The sequence below is a fragment of the Trachypithecus francoisi genome, unplaced genomic scaffold (assembly GCF_009764315.1).
Source record: "Trachypithecus francoisi isolate TF-2019V2 unplaced genomic scaffold, Tfra_2.0 Lachesis_group12, whole genome shotgun sequence".
NCBI classification, from domain to species: Eukaryota; Metazoa; Chordata; class Mammalia; order Primates; family Cercopithecidae; genus Trachypithecus; species Trachypithecus francoisi.
The window spans coordinates 109,708,154-109,727,332 of record NW_022681457.1 but is presented as its reverse complement, the minus strand read 5'-3'; the positions used below and the strand labels follow the sequence as shown (position 1 = coordinate 109,727,332).

The following is a 19,179-nucleotide window of genomic DNA, read 5'->3' as shown; positions in this document are numbered from 1 at the left end:
GACAATAGGAACAGCAGCCACCATTGGCTAATAGCTCACCACCTGCCAGGTGTGGCAGGTACCATCAGTCTCATTTTTTTGTTGTTTTGGGTAGGAAGGAGTCTTGCTCTGTTACCCAGGCTGGTCTCAAACTCCTGGGCTCAAGCGCTTCTCCCATCTTGGCCTCCCAAAGTGCTGGGATTACAGACCTGAACTACCACGCCCGGTCTGGTCTCATTTTATTTTATTTTATTTAATTTTATTTATTTTATTTATTTTTTTGAGACAGAGTCTTGCCCTGTCACCCTGGCTGGAGTGCTGTGGCACAATCTTGGCTCACTGCCACCTTCTCCTCCCGGGTTCAAGTGGTTCCCCTGCCTCAGCCTCCTGACTAGCTGGGATTACATGCACATGCCACCATGCCCCAGCTAATTTTTTTATTTTTATTTATTTATTTGTTTATTTATTTTCTTGAGACAGAGTCTTACTCTGTCGCCAGGCTGGAGTGCAGTGGCATGATCTCGGCTCACTGCAACCTCTGCCTCCCAGGTTCAAGCGATTCTCCTGACTCAGCCTCCCAAGTAGCTGGGATTACAGGCGTGCGGCACCACGCCCGGTTAATTTTTTGTAATTTTGGTAGAGATGGGGTTGCACCATATTGGTCAGGCTGGTCTCAAACTCCTGACCTCAGCTGATCTGTCTGCCTTGGCCTCCCAAAATGCTGAGATTACAGACCTGAGCGCCCATGCCCGGCCGGGACTGTGCTTTTTGGATTTTCAAATGAATGACATGAGGATTTCTTGAGTGTTGACCCTGTGATCCCCCGGCACCATGTCATGTGCTGGTTATGCACCCACGATATTCTGTTTCATCCCCAGACAGCTCCATGAGGTGAGTGCCAATATTATCACATCTTACGTAAGAGGACACTGAGGCTCAGAGAGGCAAAGTCACTGTCGTTGGTGCACCCAGCTAGTGGGGGCTAGGGTGGGTGTGAAGGGGCCAGAAGCTTCCCAATAAGTGCCCGCAGGGCAAGGCTGGGGCATTTGTAGGTCGGGGCTGTGCCACTGTGTCTAGGTCAGACCTAGGAACGCCGCAGGTGTTGCATAAATGCTCATCAGTCCAGGCTGGACCGCTCATGCCCAACTAAGTGCCTAGCCTGGTCTGGGTGACCTCACAGCCTGCATTCTTTGCCCTACACCTGTTGTGGGAAAACTTACTCCCAGCATGCTGTAAATCCTTGCATTCTTAGCTAACCATGTGACCCCAGTTCTGGGCCAGCAAAGATGGTCCTGAAGACTTAGGACTCTGCCCTTTCCTGTCTCATGGCTACTGACCCCATCCCCTGGGCTTGGAGGGCTCTAGGACCCAGCAACCTGCGGAGGGTGGAGAGTGAGTGAGGTCCTGACCTCCAGGTACCTCCCCTCCTTTTCTCCCCCATTCCCTCTTCTCTCTCCTCCCTTCCTTTCGCTCCCTTCTCTTCCTCTCTCTTTATCCTTCCTCTTCCTTCGGCTCCCCGCCTCTGCTTCCCTCCTCTCCTGTCCTTTCCCATCCCCTCCCCCTTCAGCCCCCATCCCGCTCCTCCCACCCTGGTGGTCACATGGGGGCGCCGCCGGATTTAAGCTTAATCTGCCTGGTGCTCAGCACAGCAGCCTGGCTGTGGCGCCTGCTGACTGAGCTAGTCTTGGGGTCCTGGAGAAGGGGACTGGAGGGGTGCCCACAGCCTTCCCTCCATGAGCTTGGGGCTGGCGGGGGCACAGGAGGTCGAGCTGACACTAGAGACGGTTATCCAGGTGGGTCCTGGGGGCTGTGCCCACCCTGTCTGGGGCAGGGTAGTGTGGACTTAGCAGGAGTGGTGAGAGGTGTGTACGACTTGGGGGTCAAGGGGTGGAAGAGGTGTGGTGGTGGGGGGGCATAAGGGGCCCCCGCTTGCAGTTCCTGGCAAGACGGGGGGCAGAGGTACACAGAGGGTGCACCTGCTGTGGCTCCCTCATCCCAGTGCCCTGCATTGGGAGAAGGGGGGTCCCTACTTCCAGATTTTGGGGTTCAGGGGACCTCTGGCATAGCCGGATCCTCATCCATCTAGGGTTGGAGCCAGATTGGAGCCCCCAACACTGGACTGCCTCAGTGGGGTTTGGGAGTTGCCTGTGGGGTTTGGTTCACATCTCTGGCCCTGGGTGGCCTTCCAGGGGCGGGGAGCGCACAAGAGGCTCCTCCCACGGGGATTTTTTGGATTCTAATTCCCAGGCTTCACTCCAGCTTGAGGGGGCTCCTGGGGACCCACATCTTGGGCAGTAGGACTTTGCGGCTCTCCTCCCTGAGGCCAGGGAGTCCTGGGTCCCAGGTCCCCTGAAGACCCTCTCGCTTTTCCCACAGACACTGGAGAGCAGCGTCCTGTGCCAGGAGAAGGGCTTGGGCACGCGGGAACTGGCCCAGAACGCTCAGACCACCAGCCTGCCTGCCCGCATCAGGGAGATTGTCACCTGCAACCTCTCCCAGCCTGAGAGCCCAGGTGCCACCCCCATCCGCTCCCCTCCACAGACACCACCCACATTTTACGTCTTTGCATGTCCCTTTCCTGAGCAGTCACCATGATGATCATGACTGTAACTCGCTGTGGGGCAGGCACAACCTTATGACGGAAGAACCCATTTTACAGATGAGGAAACAGAGGCTCAGGGATGTAATTTGTCCAGATTTATTTCGCATGTGGTGCAACTAGAAGGAAGGGCTGAGCATCCCCTCCATGCTTGCCTGTAGCCTGCTGCAAAGATGTGAACCCCAAATCCCATATTCCTACCGGGAAGGTGTGAGCTGGTTGAACCCAAGATATAGGGAGAGGGCAGCTCAGCTCAGACCAGGGTTTTGCAGAAGTCTGAGTGGATGGCTCTGTCCATGCATTTCCCACTGGGCAGGAAGGCGGATGGTCCCTGCTTCTCTCAGCGGGTGGCACACATGATGTCGTTATGTGGCTTGAGGGTCTGGGAAGGGCACAGTCAGTTGCAGCTGGTGTGCTGGAAGCTCTCCGTGATGGCGTTTTGGTGTTCTAACCATTGTCTCTGTTCAACTGACAAGCTACAGACGGGCCCCCTCCTTGGGAGCGCCAGGGATGTTGGTGCCCTGGAGCCCCAGACAGAGAGAGACTCCGGGGGCCTTCACCCTGGCACCTGGGGCCTATGTCCAGTTCTCCCAGGGTAGAAGGGAAACCCACAGGAGGTGGACAACCCCGCTTCTCCCGCTGGCCTTTCTTTCCCTCTTCTCTCTTTCTCCTCCTCCTCACAACCTGACCTACGCTATCCTGAGTCCTAGCCTTTTTCCAAAAGTTCCATGAAGCTCTTCCCTCGAGCGCGGCTTTGATGCTTTTCTGGGAGGATCTGGTTACTATTCTACCTTTTTTTTTTTTTTTTTTTTTTGAGACAGAGTCTCGCTGTGTTGCCCAGGCTGGAGTGCAGTGGTGCAATCTCGGCTCACTGCAACCTCCGCCTCCCGGGTTCAAGTGATTCTCCTGTCTCAGCCTCCCAAGTAGCTGGGACTACAGGCATATACCACCATGCCCAACTAATTTTTGTATTTTCAGTAGAGACAGGACTTCACCATGTTGGCCAGGCTAGTCTCAAACTCCTGACCTCAGGTGATCCTCCCATCTCGCCTCCCAGAGTGCTAGGATTACAGGTGTGAGTCCGCGCCCGCCCCACCCATTTTACAGATAAGTAAAACAGGCCCCAGAGAAGAATAGTAATTGGAAAAGGAGGGAGCAAGAACTCAGGGGTCTCCTGGCTCCTGGACTGGGCCTCTCTCCTGCACCTCCAAAACCTGCTGGGCCACACTTTAGCTGGAGCTGTGTTCACTTTATGTCCAGCTTTGTATCCCCTCCTTGCCTTCCTCCCTGTTCTCAGCTCTGTTTGCAGGCCTAATGCTGCAGCCATTCCCACCTGGGCTCATCCCAGGAGCCTGGATGGTTTTCTTGCCCTCCCCATGGTGGGAGGATGTCCCACTGGACCCAGAAGCCAACCATGTGCCCACTGTCCCTTGCCAGTCCCGCTGCCGGCCACGGAGATGGCATCGCTGCTGTCACTGCAGGAGGAGAACCAGCTGCTGCAGCAGGAGCTGTCCCGGGTGGAGGACCTGCTGGCCCAGTGCCGTGCCGAGCGCGATGAACTCGCCATTAAGTACAACGCGGTCAGCGAGAGGGTGGGTGCTGCCCAGGTGGTGGGCTAGGCCAGGGCTCCCCTGGTTTGAGGGCATGGAGGCATCTAGACCAGGCCCACACACGGGGCAAAAGATGGGCCCCGATGTCAGGTTGGCCTGGGCTTGGATTGAGGCTCTGCCACCTTGAGTGGCGTTGAACAAATCACTACATTCTTCAAGCCTGTTTTCTGTAGTGGGGATTGTAATGGGACGTGGAGTTGTGTGAATAATAGGAAATAATAGAATAAAGTGCCTGGCAAAGGGGCATTTTGTTCCCGTCTGTCCCAGACCTGTTAGGGGTGCGGGACACAGAACGAGATCCCTAGAGATTCCTGCCCCTTGAGTTTCTGGGCATCTCCCTGTGCTACCATTGCCACGGGCCTTGGGGCTGAGGCGGTGGCTGGATGCTGGCTCGAGGCTGGTGTGGGCATCTGCGGTGTTCTGCAGGCCATCTGGGGCAGCCACAAGACCTGCTGCCACTGCCTATTGGAATGGGTTCCAGGCAGGGAAGGAAGGAGAAGCAGGCCTGTCTTCATGTCCAGGCAGGTTTCACATCACCCGTGCTGCAGGCTTGTGGGGGTCCCACGGCCTGGGGCGGGAGCTGGGTGTGAGCCGGTGCCAGGGGTGCAGGATGCTCTTGATGCACTGTCTGCTTTGGGCCTCCAGGTGGCCAGGAGGTGACCCTGGGAAGTTGGTGGTGGCTGAAGATTGTAAGGGAGTTGCAAGTGGGACCGAGTGTATGTGTGCAGATGGGAGGCATGCAGGTGGCAGTAGCGTATTAATAGTAGCTACTGTTTATTGAGTGCCTACTGTGTGCCAGGTACGTGCTGAGTGTTTCACATTTAATACACCAAGTTCGGGACCATTATGATCCCATTTAACAAAGGAGAAAACAGAAGCTCAGGGAGGGGAAGCACCGTGCTGGGGGCACACAGCCGGTTAAGGCTAGACACCAGGTCTTCCAACTCGCAGCCCTGGGGCTCTGGTTTCTAGACTAACCCAGTCTAGAACCAAAGTTCTGAAGTTTTGTTTCCTACATACGGGAAGAGACTGTGGGCTAGGGATTTCAGGGCACAGCTGGCAAAGTTGGAAGGGACCCAGAGAGGCAGGGGCTGGCCCAGGGTCCCCTGGTGTGGTAGTGGCAGAGCTAGGGTTGGCGTGGGACCCCTGAGCTGGGCTTGTCCAGGCTGGAGCCCGCCCTGGGAGGAGGGTGTGTGTTCCTGTGTGTGACTGTGGGGCGTGTCCATGTCTTGGGACACGGGGGCTGGACAAACCCCCGACGAGTTGGGACTTGTAGAGGAGCCGGGTAGGCGGCCCGCAGTGGCCCCTAGCATCAGGACAGTGGAGAGCTAGTTTTCCCAGGGTCTGCAGCGGGTGTGTAGGGCATGCTGGCCCCAGTCTTGCATTGTCAGTGGTGATGGGGCTCTGAGCCAGCCCTCCCTTTTCTTTTGGCCCATGCATGGCACAGTGCCACACCCCCAGGGCCTGCCTCTTAAATGCCACCTTCTGAAGCTAGCCCTGCCCCCAGTTGGCAAGGAAGGGAAGAGGTGGGAGTTGACAGGTTCCTCCTCTGCTGGGACACAGCAGCTGGGGCTGGGACTGCAGCACAGGGGGTCTGGGTTAGTGTGGAAAGCTCCCTCCTGTGGCTAAGGGGGCCCCAAATGGCACGCAGAGGGTGCCCACTGCTTCAGTTGTCCTCTATCCACCATGGTTTGAATGAGGCCCCACCTGGAGGGAGGGGCGGAACAGGAATGACTGCAAAGGCCCTTCCTGGAGGGCGGGTCCCCAGAGAACTTCAGAGCCTGGAGATCACCTTATCACAGATAGGAAAAGTCCGTCCTGGAGAGGGGGCATGATAGGCCCAAGGTCAGTGGTGGTGCTGGGATGAGACCGTTGGTCCAGGGCTCTGCAGTTGGGCAACATTCTTTCCCTGCCACCCCCTTGTCCCCATGGCCACAGGTGGCAAGTGCCTGCCCCTGCGGCCCTCACTGGCATGGTGGGCTGGGTTGGGGGGCAGTCAGCGAGATTGTTGTGATCTTTCCAAACCTGCAGCACCCCTGGCGTGGGGAGTGGAGGGAGGGTCAGGTCTGTGTCTTATTGACTGCATGTCCTGCAGGGAAACTGAGGAACTCCCAGAGGCCACCTCCCGGCCAAGAAAGGACCTCAGGCCCCCTATGGGGGTCCCCCCTTCTTGCTGTCCCTGAGAAGCAGGTGTAGGCGCAGCCGAGAATGGAAAGGAGGGAGTGGCCACGCCTCCCTTGGCTCCAGAGGACAGACCCCCGGGCTCCCTCGTGTCCATAGCAACCTGGAAAGAGTAAATTGAATGGCGGTCCGAGGGCAGCGGTTGCTAGGGGAAACAGTCAACTTCTTTCATCTCTGGCTTAGTGGCAGCCTCCTTCCCTTTTGAATTGCAAGTAAAATTGAAAGGCTGTTTTGTGCAGGGTGAAGTTTGTGGAAAGGGGTGAGGTGTGGCCGAGAGGGTCCTGGCTCTGGTTCTGAGCATTGGAGAAAGGGGAGGAGAACCCGGCAACGGCCTGAACCCCTCTGTGTCCCAGAGGCAAACAGTACCTGCTTCACACAGATGTGCAGTGTGGACACGACACGGGCCACGCCGGGCCCCACACAGAGACACACAGATGCACAAAACATGCCACAAACAACATAGCAAGACCCTAAAACCAGGCCACACAAAAGCACTCCAATTCACAGAATGTGCAGTGTAACCCGCACCCACAGATGGTGAGTGCGGGGCTAGTGTCAGAGTCAGCTGGGCTGGGGTGTTGTCCCTGCTGGGTGCCCCCGAGCCACTGTGCGCTCTCACACTGCCCTGCTCCTCCTTCACCTCTCTTTCCCCCAACAAATGGGGAAGATCAGGGGCCAGCAGGTACCTTAAGGGAGTTGAGAGGGTTCCATGGCTGGTAGGGGCAGCCAGAGCCCACAGGGGTCTGAGGATGCAGGGGATGGGAGCTGCCTGGGGGTGGAGGAAGGGCGGCAGCAGCAGAGGCTTTCCTGAGGTGAGGACGAAGGGGGCCTTTTTTATTTTTTATTTTTTAAGACGGAGTCTTGGGCTGGACATTGTGGCTCATGCCTGTAATCCCAGCACTTTGGCAGGCTGAGGAGGGCAGATCACGAGGTCAGGAGTTCGAGATCAGCCTGGCCAACATAGTGAAATCCCATCTCTACTAAAAATACAAAAAATTAGCCAGGCGTGGTGGCACGCACCTGTAGTTCTAGCTATTTGGGAGCCTGAGGCAGGAGAATTCCTTGAATCTGGGAGACAGAGGTTGCAGTGAGCCAAGATTGCGCCATTGCATTCCAGCCCAGGAGACAGCGCGAGACTGTCTCAGTAAAATAAAATAAAATAAAATAAAATAAAATAAAATAAAAATAAATAAAGATGGAGTCTTGCTCTGTTGCCCAGGCTGGAGTGCAGTGGCGTGATCTTGGCTCATTGCAACCTCCGCCTCCCAGCTTCAAGCGATTCTCTTGCCTCAACCGCCTGAGTAACTGGGATTACAGGTGCATGTCACCACGCCCGGCTAATGTTTGTATTTTTAGTAGAGACGGGGTTTCATCATGTTGTCCAGGCTGGTCTCGAACCCCTGACTTCAAGTGATCCACCCACCTTGGCCTCCCAAAGTGCTGGGATTACAGGCGTGAGCCACTGCACCCAGCCAGAAGGTGGCATTAATATACAGGCACTGTATAGGGCAACATCTGTGCGCATCTCTTACAAATCTTAATGCTGTATATTTGAGGGGGTTCATTCCTGTCCCCCTGGGGATGTTTGAGGTTGCCTGTATGTGTTATTGTGTGCATATCTTTAAGCTCAGATATGCATAGGTGGATTGACACCTCTGTTTTGAATATATTCCCATGAGCTCATGCCATTAATTCACCATCACAGCAAATATTTTACTGAGCGTGAGCCATGCCGTATCACAGCCACCATTCTAGTACTAAGATACACTGAGGAGCAAAAAATCCAGGCTTTCCTGAGCTCACATTGGGGTGGGGGCGTGGTGGGGAGACACAGGCATCAATGTAATAAACAGAAACCACGACAGGGCTGAGTGTTCTGGAGGACAGGCACCTGGTGTACTGAGGCCCCTGAGGTTGATCCCAGGTGCACCTTTGAGCTTTGCCTACATGGTTTGGGTTTGTGGGCTCACCTGCATGTGTCCATGCATGCCCCATCTGCATGTCTGTGCATGGCTGCATCACCCCCTGCACATGTGCACTGCCCCTGGGCTTGCCCACATGTGCCTGCTCCCCAGGGTGCCAGACTATCAGCCTACAAGGCATTGTGGGTCTGGGCCCAGCCTGGTGTCCCCTACAGAGGCCTGAGCCTGCCTTCCCAGGAGGCCCAGGACTCTCACCCACGGCCCTTCCCTGCAGCTGGAGCAGACTCTGCGGCTGGAGTCTGGGGAGCTGGAGACGCAGGAGCCCAGGGGGCTGGTTCGGCAGAGCGTGGAGTTGCGGAGGCAGCTGCAGGAGGAGCAGGCCTCCTACCGACGCAAGCTGCAGGCCTACCAGGAGGGCCAGCAGCGGCAGGCCCAGCTTGTGCAGCGGCTGCAGGGCAAGGTCAGGGCCACCCACTCCTGCTCCTGCCCTCCCACGTGTTCACTTTGCCCTGCCCCAACCCCTGGGGCTCACCATCAGCTCCCTATCCCCAGATTCTCCAGTACAAGAAGAGGTGCTTGGAACTGGAGCAGCAGCTCCTGGAGAGATCTAGAGAGTTGGAGCAGCAGCGACTGAGGGTGGGTGCCAGGGTGGGGCAGGGGCAGGCCCTGCCCTCTACCTGCCCAGCCTGATGCTTTAGCCTTTCTCCCACCCAGGACAAAGAACACAGCCAAGACCTGGAGAGCGCCCTCATTCGGCTGGAGGAGGAGCAGCAGAGGTGAGGGTGCAGCAGGGAGGGCCAGGGCTGGCAGGATGGCCCCCTAGGCGAGTGCCTGCTGATCCCCTGTGCCCCATTCAGGAGTGCCAGTCTGGCCCAGGTGAATGCCATGCTCCAAGAACAGCTTGACCAGGCAGGCTTGGCCAACCAGGCTCTGAGTGAGGACATACGAAAGGTGACCAGCGACTGGGCACGCAGCCGCAAGGAGCTGGAGCAGCGGGAGGCAGCATGGAGGCGTGAGGAGGAGGTGGGCATAGGGGTAGAGGGAGGCCAGCTTGACCCAAGGGGAAGGTGCACTGCAAAGGAGGGAGGATTCAGAAGCCTAGAGAGGGAGAGGGAGCACTGTCCAAGGGAGCATGTTAGCAGAAGTAAATAGCCATCATCACAATAGCTGGTCTTTATCGATGCGTAGCATGTACCATGTGCATGGTGTGCATTGACCTTTATTCCTTGTGATAACAGCATGTGGTAGGTGCTGTCATTCTCCTGATTATAAAGAGAGGTTAAAGCCGGTTGCTGTGGCTCACGCCTGTAATCCCAGCACTTTGGGAGGCTGAGGCAGGTGGATCACCTGAGGTCAGGAGTTCGAGACCAGTCTGGCCAACATGGTGAAACCCCATCTCTACTAAAAATATAAAAAATAGCCGGGCATGGTGGCACGCACCTGTAATCCTAGCTATTCAGGAGGCTAAGAGATCGTGCCACTGCACTGCATCCTGGGCAACAGAGCAAGACTCTGTCTCAAAATAAATAAAGACAGGTTGAGTAACCTGCCCACAGTCATGCAACTGGCAGCTGAGAGGCAAAGCTAGGTCCCTTGCATTTTTTCCCTTCCTTGCTGCCTCTTGCAGCCAAAAGAGGACTTGAAAGCCAGGTCCCTGTGCAGGAGGGAGTCATGAGGCTTGGGAGGCTGAGCGTGGCTGCTGGGACACAACTCTGTGCACAGGCCCACAGGAAGACCCGCTCCCTTGAACGGTGGTGCCTCCTGGAATGGTCGGAGATGGGGGAAGCTGGGGGAGGTGGTAAACCTGCTCTCACCCCAACCCTTCCCTCGGCATGTCTTCCCTCCAGTCTTTCAACGCCTACTTCAGCAATGAGCACAGTCGCCTGCTCCTCCTCTGGAGGCAGGTAGTGGGGTTCCGGCGGCTGGTCAGCGAGGTGAAGATGTTCACTGAGAGGTGAGGCCTGGCCGGGGACGGGACAGCAGCTGAGAGCCAGCCCTGCTCTTTACATCCAACTCAACTCAGTTGAATTTCAGTTCAACTCAGTGCACCTACTGTGCACAAGGGCGTGTGAAGACACAGAGGCAACTTGTAATAACCATTACCACGGTCATGGCAGTCAGCATTTATTAGATGTTTACTCTGAGCTAGACTCTTTGTATATTTCATTTCAACTAATATTCATAGCTTCCCTGTGAAGTAGGAACTGTGTTCATTCCCATTTTACACATGAAGACATTGAAGCACAGGGAGGTTGAGTGATCTTCCTGAGGTCACACAGTAGTACCTAAGTGGCTGAGTCAGAGTTTGAAGTTCCTGATTTTTCTTTTTTTGAGACGGAGTCTCGCTCTGTCACCAGGCTGGAGTGCAGCGGCACGATCTTGGATCACTGCAACCTCTTACCTCCTGGGTTTAAGGAATTCTCCTGCCTCAGCCTCCTGAGTTGCTGGGATAACGGGCATGCCGCCACGCCTGGCTAATTTTTTTTTTGTCTTTTAGTAGAGACGGGGTTTCACCATGTTGCCCAGACTGGTCTCGAACTCCTGAGCTCAGGCAATCCGCCAGCCTCAGCCTCCCCAAGTGCTGGGATTATAGGCATGAGCCACCGCACCAGGCCGAAGTTCCTGATTTTAATCCACTAGAATATTCAGCTTTGCTACCAAGGACCTCACAGCCTCTAGGGATGAAGAGACGTAGATCCCCAAAATTCTAGACTAAGGAAGCGAGTGGTCAGTGATATGTACATGGGACAGAGAGAATGTCCTGGAGGCTCAGAAGGATGGGAGGGGTGGGGAGGTCAGAAAAACCGCTTTGTGGAGATGGAATTTGCTCAGAGCCTCAAGGAATGGGTAGGGTTGAAGCAGAGCAGCAGGCACTCCAAGCAGAAGCAAGGCATGAGCAAAGGTAGGGAGGTGGGAGCCCATGGCAGCCAGGGGGGTTGCAACGAAGCACTGGTACAGGGAAAGGAGAGCCTGCCTCAGCGGGCAGCTTGGGCCTGCCTGATGTTTGAACAGGGGCGTCTGATCGGTGTGAGCAGTCAGCTCAACAGTAGTGTCGGGGAGGCTGTGGAGAGAGCCCCAAGGCAGGGGACCAAGGTGTTTCATTTAGTGCATTAAAAACATTTTAGTTAGTAATCTTTTCTTTTCTTTATGCCTCCTGGTCTCAAGCAATCCTCCTACCTCAGATCCTGTGCAGTTGGGACCACAGGTACATGCCACCAGGCTTGCTGATTTTTTTATTTCTTGTAGAGTTGAGGTCTCACTTTGTTGCCCAGGCTGGTCTTGAACTCCTGAGCCCAAGTGATCCTCCTGCCTTGACCTCCTTTCGTGCTGGGATTACACACACCTGGTTTAATAATCTTTTCTTAATATCATCAAATAGCCAGTGTCTAGATTTTCCATGTCTCATAAATGTCACAGATAGGCCAGGTGCAGTGGCTCACGCCTATAATCTCAGTACTTCGGGAGGCCGAGGCAGGCGGATCACCTGAAGTCAGGAATTCGAGACCAGCCTGGCCAACATGGTGAAACCCCCATCTCTACTAAAAATACAAAAATTATCCAGGCGTGGTGACACACACCTGTAGTCCCAGCTACTGGGGAGGCTGAGGCACCAGATTCGCTTGAACCCAGGAGGCAGAGGTTTCAGTGAGCCGAGATGACACCACTGCACTCCAGCCTGGGTGACAAAGTGAAACTCTGTCTCAAAAAAAAAAAAAAAAAAAAAAATTCACAGATAGTCTTGCTTTAGTGTTTTCTTTACAATTTGTTTGAATCCAGATCCATAGACATTCACAAAATGTGAATGGTTGCTTTGTCTTTTTTTTTGTTTTGAGATGGAGTCTCGCTTTGTTGCCCAGGCTGCAGTGCAGTGGCGCCATCTTAAGTCACTACAACCTCCGCCTCCTGGGTTCGGCAATTCTATGGCTGCAGCCTCCTGAGTAGCTGGGATTACAGGCGTGTGCCACCACGCCCAGCTAACTTTTGTATTTTTAGTAGAGATGGGGGCTTCACCATTTTGGCCAGGCTGGTCTTGACCTCAGGTGATTCACCTACCTTGGTCTGCCAAAGAGCTGGGATTACAAGACCGAGCCACTGTGCCCGGCCCCTGCTTTGTCTTTTAAGTTCCTTTTAACTTACTTGTTCAGGACACTGGGCCAATTGTCCTTGGAGATTCTCATGGTCTGGATTTTGCTGGTTGCATCCTTATGGTGTCAATTAACATGGTTCTTTATCCCATGTATTTCCTGTAAATTGGATGTTGGATCTAAAGCTAGGTCAGATTCAGGTTCTTCTGCTTGCTTTTCTTTCTTTTCTTTTTTTTTAGTCAAGACTCCACAAGTAGAATGTATTCTTCCATCGGAATGTCCCTACGCCTGGTGCCTCTCTTTTCGAGATCCAACCCACTCATCAGAGGCTGCAAAACTATGAGCTTCTCATTTAGTCACTCCTTTGTATATTAATTAGAATTCTGGAATGAGACACTTTCCCTGCTTACTATCGGATAACCAGTGGTACAGTTCATTCAGGGAAGGAAAGGAAAGGATTTAACCTGTATTACGGACTTAAAATACATTTTTTTTTTTTTTGAGACAGTGTCTCTCTGTCGCCCAGGCTGAAGTGCAGTGGCACAATCACAACTCACGTTAGGCTTGACCTCCCAGGGTCAAGTGATCCTCCCATCTCAGCCTCCCAAGTAGCTGGGACTATAAGTGTGCACCACTATGCCCAGCTAATTTTTTATTTTTTTTTTTAGAGATAGAGTCTTGCTATGTTGCCCAGGCTGGTCTCGAACTCCTGGACTCAAGCAATCCACCTGCCTCGGCCTCCTAAAGTGCTGGAATTACAGAAATGGGCCACCATGCCTGGACTTAAAATACATTTGTCCTTTATTTTAAGGCCAGGCGTGGTGGCTCATGCCTGTAATCTTAGCACTTTGGGAGGCTGAGGCAGGTGGATCACCTGAGGTCAGGAGTTCAAGACCAACCTGGCCAACATGGTGAAACCCTGTCTCTACTAAAAATACAAAAATTAGCTGGATGTGGTGACGTAGGTCTGTAATTCCAGCAACTTGGGAGGCTGAAGCAGGAGAATCACTTAAACCGGGCAGGCAGAGGTTGCAGTGAGCCAGGATCACACCACGGTACTTCAGCCTAGGCGACAGAAAGAGGCTCCGTCTCAAAACAAAAACAAAACCAAAATTTTTAAGTAGCCTTTTAATATTTTTATATTTTACTTTTGATTAAGTCACATGTTCACAAGGTTCACATTTCAAAACGGTACACAGTAAAACGGCTCCCTCTCCCCGCTGACCCCAGATATTCCCCTTCCCTCCTTGGAGGCAAGCAGCATTATCAGCTTGTTTTTCTTTTTATATATACAATTTTTTTCTTTTTTCTGTTGGCCACCAAGTTACTAGGAGACGCATTATCAGTTTCTTTTTTTTTTTTTTTTTCGAGATAGAGTCTCCTAGGCTGGAGTGCAGTGGCACGATCTTGGCTCACTGCAACCTCCATCTCTCAGGTTCAAGCGATTCTCCCACCTCCACCTCCCAAGTAGCTGGGATTACAGGCATGAGCCACCACACCCAACTAATTTTTGTATTTTTAGTAGAGGCGGCGTTTCGCCATGTTGGCCAGACTGGTCTCGAACTCCTGACCTCAGGTGATCCTCCCACCTCGGCCTCCCAAAGTGCTGGGATTATAGGCGTGAGCCACCGCGCCTGGCCTATCAGTTTCTTAAGTGACCTTCCAGGGTTATCTTATATAATCAAATAAAGCAGATCACACACACACACACACACACACACACACACAGACACATGCACACTTTTTTGTATATACGCCTGGTAAAATTTCTTTTTTTTTTTTTTTTTTGAGACGGAGTCTTGCTCTGTCGCCCGGGCTGGAGTGCAGTGGCCGGATCTCAGCTCACTGCAAGCTCCGCCTCCCGGGTTTACGCCATTCTCCTGCCTCAGCCTCCCGAGTAGCTGGGACTACAGGCGCCAGCCACCTTGCCCGGCTAGCTTTTTTTGTATTTTTTTGGTAGAGACAGGGTTTCACCGTGTTAGCCAGGATGGTCTCGAACTCCTGACCTCGTGATCCGCCCGTCTCGGCCTTCCAAAGTGCTGGGATTACAGGCTTGAGCCACCGCGCCCGGCCTACGCCTGGTAAAATTTCATCTTCATAGTTCTTGAAGACGCTTTCCTCACCTACCAGTTTTAACTGGGAAGTGACTCTGTGTCAGACCAGGAGGAACTTTTTCACGGGTTTTCTTTGACCACAGAGTGTTCCACTGAATAGATGCACCATCATGTACTTAGTAGCAGTCCCCTTTTGATAGACATTCAGGTTGTCACCAGGATTTTTTACACGAGCAATGCTGCAGTGACCCTCCTTGTCCACAAGCCATGTCCTCTGTGCTGGGGTATATCTTTGGATACGTTCTTAGAGGAGGAGCTGGTGGGAAGGTCCTATGCATACATAGTTTTCGGAACTCTTCCCCAGTGCCCTCCCTTGTGGTTGTACTCACCCTCATACCAGCTGTGTAGGGGAGCTCCTGTTACCCCAAAACCCCTCCCTGTGTATTATGTGACCCTTTTTTTTTTTTTTCCCCAATCTGATAGTGGACAAATGGCATCCCAGTGTAGGGTTTGTTGTTGTTTTTTTTTTTCTTCCTCTTTTGTTTTTGAGATGGAGTCTCACTGTGTTTGTCATGCTGGCCTCAAACTCCTGGGCTCAAGCAGTCCTGCCTCAGCTTCCCACATAGCTGAAACTGCAGGTGCATGCCACCGCACCCAGCCTAATATATTTTTATTTTTATTTTATTTATTTTTTTGAGACGCAGTCTTGCTGTGTTGTCCAAGCTGGAGTGCAGTGGCATGATCTCGGCTTACTGCAGTCTCCATGTCCTGGGTTCAAGCAATTCTGCCTCAGCCTCCCAAGTAGCTGGGATTACAGGCGGGTGCCACCATGCCCCACCAATTTTTGTATTTTTAGTAGAGATGGGGTTTTACTATGTTGGCCAGGCTGGTTCAAACTCCTGACCTCAGGTGATCTGCCTGCCTCGGCCTCCCAAGAAAGTGCTGGGATTACAGGTGTGAGCCACCACGCCTGGCCCCAGCATAGTTTTAATTTGTAGTTGGGAGCGAGCCCCATCCCATCGCCAGCCTGTGCTCTCTCCCCAAGGGACCTGCTGCAGCTGGGAGGGGAGCTGGCCCGGACATCATGAGCTGTCCAGGAGGCAAGCCTGGGAGTGAGCACGGGCCTGCGGCTGGCAGAGAGCCAGACCGAGGCAGCCCTGGAGAAGCAGGCCCTGCTGCAGGCCCAGCTGGAGGAGCAGCTGCAGGACAAGGTGCTCCGCGAGAAGGACCTGGCCCAGCAGCAGATGCAAAGCGACCTGGACAAGGCTGACCTCAGTGCCAGGTGGGTACCTGGTGGGTGCCGCACAAGGCAGGCATCCCTGCAGAAGGTAAAACTGGAGGGTTGGGGAGAAGGGAGTTTCTGTTCACTAGGCACAGGGCCTTCCTCTGTGAGCTCAGCCAGTCTTCCCAGGCACCCCACTGAGGTTCCGAAGGCACTTGCCCAGTGTGTATCACAAACAGCTTAGCTTCTGATGACAGAACTTGTGGCCGGGTGTGGTGGCTCACACCTGTAATCCCAGCACTTTGGGAGGCCAAGGTGGGGGGATTACCTGAGGTCAGGAGCTCAAGACCAGCCTGCCCAACAGGCAAAACCTGTCTCTACTAAAATACAAAAACTAGCCAGGTGTGGTGGCACATGCCTGTAATCCCAGCTATGAGGGAGGCTGAGGCAGGAGAATCGCTTGAACCCAGAATGTGAAGGTTGCAGTGAGCCAAGATCACATCACTGTATTCCAGCCTGGATGACAGAGGGAAACTCCGTCTCAAAAAAAACAAAACAAAAAAAGAACTTGTGCCCCTTACTCCTGCCCCCTGGACAAGTCCTCAAGTGCTTTCCCATGAGATAAAGCTGGTGGGAAGCTCATTCCTCTTTCACAGATGAGAAGTGTGAGGTCTAGAGAGGAGCCGGGACTTGCCTAAGGTCACACAGCCAGGGAGGTGGATGTTAGGGTCCCTGCCTCGGGTTTGGAGAAGCGTGGTGGACACAGAGCTAGTGGATTTGAGAGGCAGGGGTGGTCCCCTATTCACCTCTGTTGCTCCCCCAACTCCAGAGTGACAGAGCTGGGCCTGGCAGTGGAGCGTCTTCAGAAGCAGAATCTGGAGAAGGATCAGGTCAACAAGGACATCACCGAGAAGCTTGAGGCCCTGGTGAGACGCAGCCGCCCCTGAGATGTGGCAGGGTGGGATGGGGTACTGGCCAGATCCATGGACGCAGGCTTAGGGCTGGGCTGCCTGGGCCACCCCCAGCATCCCACTCACACTCAGGTTCAGCCCTCACAGGTGTGCAGTCTTCGTGATAAGCACACTCACCTCCCCCATCCCATTTCTTTCTCCCAGCAGCCCAGTAGCATAATCCTCATGACACAGATGGGGAAACTGAGGCCCAAGAGGGGAAATGCTTGTCCAGTCTCAGAGCCAGTAAGCAGGAGAGTCGGGACTTGAACTCCCATCCGCGCTCTCCAGGTCCAGATGCTGCCTCTGGCAACCCAGCTACTCCCCCTCCCCCACCAGTGGGACACTCACTACCCCAGGGTACAGCCTGGTTTGGTCACCCCTCTGTGTGGGGCCTGGCCTGGGTTCTAGGTCCAGCTGTCCTCCAGTTGACTGTGTGACATGGGGCAGGACACAGCTCTTCTCTGGGCCTGGTCTGTTCAGTGAGGGCCTCGGGCTTGCTGCCCCTCGGGCCAGGTGGCTGGCCTATGGACATGGCTTCAGAGGCCACCTGGTCAGTGGTGAGCCAGGGAGGGAAGGGAAAGGGAGGTTTCAGATAAGACAGAACCTGGACCACCCTTTGTCTCCCTAACCGCACTCCAGGAATCCATGGGGGCTACAGGAGCAGGCGGCCCTGGAGACAGAGGACGGAGAGGGGCTACAGCAGATCCTAAGGGACCTGGCACAGCTGTGAGCCCAGAGAGGCAGGAAGACAGGGCCCTGCCAGGCAGTCCTGGGCTCCCCCACCACGCCTTTCGTTGACCTGGGACTGAACTGCAAATGGGTGGGGGCCTGGAGCCCAGGCTGTAGCTGCTCAGCACCCCTGCTAGCTCACCCGGCCCCTGCCCTGGGGAACCCCCAGTGTCAGAGGGGAGGCACGGCCCTTGTGGAGCCCACCTGTGAGCAACGCCAATGATGTCTTCGCAATAAATCGGAGGCCTCAGCTGCGAGCTGAGAACTGAGCTAGTGGAGGAGGTGAAATCAGGGAGGCTTCTTGTAGGAGGGAGCATTTGGAATGAGGCGGCCCCCAGCCTCGCCTGGGCATCTTTACCAGCTCACCCCGCGGTTCCTAACTCTGCGGCCTCCTTCTGCCTCCCTCCCCTCCCCTCAGGCCATCCTGTGCTTTGTTGAGAGCCGCGTCCAGCTGAGCGTCTCCAAGTGTCCCCCAGTGAGAGCCTGCGGGGGCTCTCGGGCCAGTGGACCCCGTCCCCACCGCGGCGCTCCTAGCCAGGCCGAGGTCGTTCACCCCGCCGAGGCCCCTCTCCCCAGCCTGCTCAGACTCCTCCAAGCTCGCCCTAATCCACTCCGCCCTGCACAAGTGCCAGCTGCAGGTCCAGGTAGGAAGGGGCTTGAGGGTTCTGGGCGCAGCCAGAGGCCCGGGGGCGGGAGGGGGAAGGGGCTCGCGCCCTCCGGGTCGGGGTGGGAGAGGGGGCGGGGGCGGGTCCGGGGGAGGAGTCTGAGCGCCGCAGGGTGCAGCCAGAGCCCTGAGAAATAGTGTCTGAGGGTGTCATGACCCCGAAGGAGGTGGCCGAGAGCTTGAGGTGAAGCCGAGCCCAGAAGTGGGGGTGCTTGGGCAGCTGGTGGAGGGAGGAGACTGCCGCAGTGTTAGGGTCATGGTAGAGAGGGAGACATGTCCCTGGTCATACAGAGCCAGGATTCTGGGAAAAGTTCTAGCAAGGGGAATCAGAGCCTAGGATGAGAGGAGCTCGGGAACTAGGGGCAGAGCCAGGATAGGGAGGGGTCTGAGAGTGGAACCAGGATGCAAAGGGGAGGGGCCTGGGAGCCCTGGGGGTGGGGTCAGAACCCAGGAGACGAAGGTGCCTGGGGGTTTGTCTCGCATCCTGGGGAGTTTGACAGGAATTGTCCGGGACCCCAGGGAGGTGAGGGCTCAGAGGGTGGTGAGGGCACATAGTAGGGGAGCGGAAGTGTGGCTCTCAGGCCTAGGCCCCTATCCTGTCCCAGGCCAGGTCCAGGCCCTGGACCCCGCCTAGCGTAGGCTAGTGTGTATCCCTGGAACCAGAAGAGAGTAGGTGGGCTCTGGAGGCCTCCCAGGACCCCCGTAGACTGTGATCCCTAGGCCTCAGAACATGGGTGGGCGCTATGAGGCAAGCCAGGTCTGGGCACCCTGCGGAAGCAGCTTAGCGACAGCGAGAGTGAGCGGCGGGCCCTAGAGGAACAACTGCAGCGCCTGCGGGAAAAGACCTACTGCGCCATGCAGGCCCAGGAGGACGCCTAGCGCGAGGTGCAGCGGCTGCGGAGTGCCAAGGAGCTCCTGAGCAGGTGCCAGGGAGGTCTGAGCTGGGGGTGCTGAAGAATAAATCAGCGTCTGGGCATAACACCAGTTGAGCCTTATGCGTGTGGTCTGCACTAATATGGTCGCCCTGAGCTGCATATGCCTATTAACATTTTATTTATTATTTTATTATTTATTTATGAGATGGAGTCTCGTTCTGTCGCCCACACTGGAGTGCAGTGGTGCGATCTCGGCTCACTCTAAGCTCCGCCTCCGGGTTCACCTATTACCCTGCCTTAGCCTCC

The 19,179-nt window shown here is 54.9% G+C and overlaps 1 protein-coding gene and 1 pseudogene across 5 annotated transcripts; both read left to right on the top strand.

Annotated features, from left to right (window-relative positions):
• The first annotated feature begins 609 nt into the window (after positions 1 to 609).
• The window catches only part of LOC117093587, a 53,777-nt pseudogene continuing 35,207 nt past the window's right edge, over positions 610 to 19,179 (top strand).
• Positions 9,191 to 18,987, top strand: LOC117093272 (rootletin-like). 5 transcript variants are annotated; one of them, XM_033228270.1, is made up of 5 exons: positions 9,191 to 9,314; positions 15,476 to 15,712; positions 16,482 to 16,578; positions 17,753 to 17,978; positions 18,604 to 18,686. In XM_033228270.1, the coding sequence occupies exons 2-5, from the start codon at positions 15,675 to 15,677 to the stop codon at positions 18,630 to 18,632; spliced, it is 390 nt and encodes a 129-aa protein (XP_033084161.1). In that variant the 5' UTR covers positions 9,191 to 9,314; positions 15,476 to 15,674; the 3' UTR covers positions 18,633 to 18,686. The 5 variants fall into 5 exon arrangements, with proteins under 5 accessions (XP_033084161.1, XP_033084162.1, XP_033084160.1 ...); XM_033228271.1 differs by lacking the exons at positions 9,191 to 9,314; positions 18,604 to 18,686 and adding exons at positions 10,164 to 10,245; positions 18,726 to 18,987; XM_033228269.1 differs by lacking the exon at positions 9,191 to 9,314 and adding an exon at positions 10,164 to 10,245.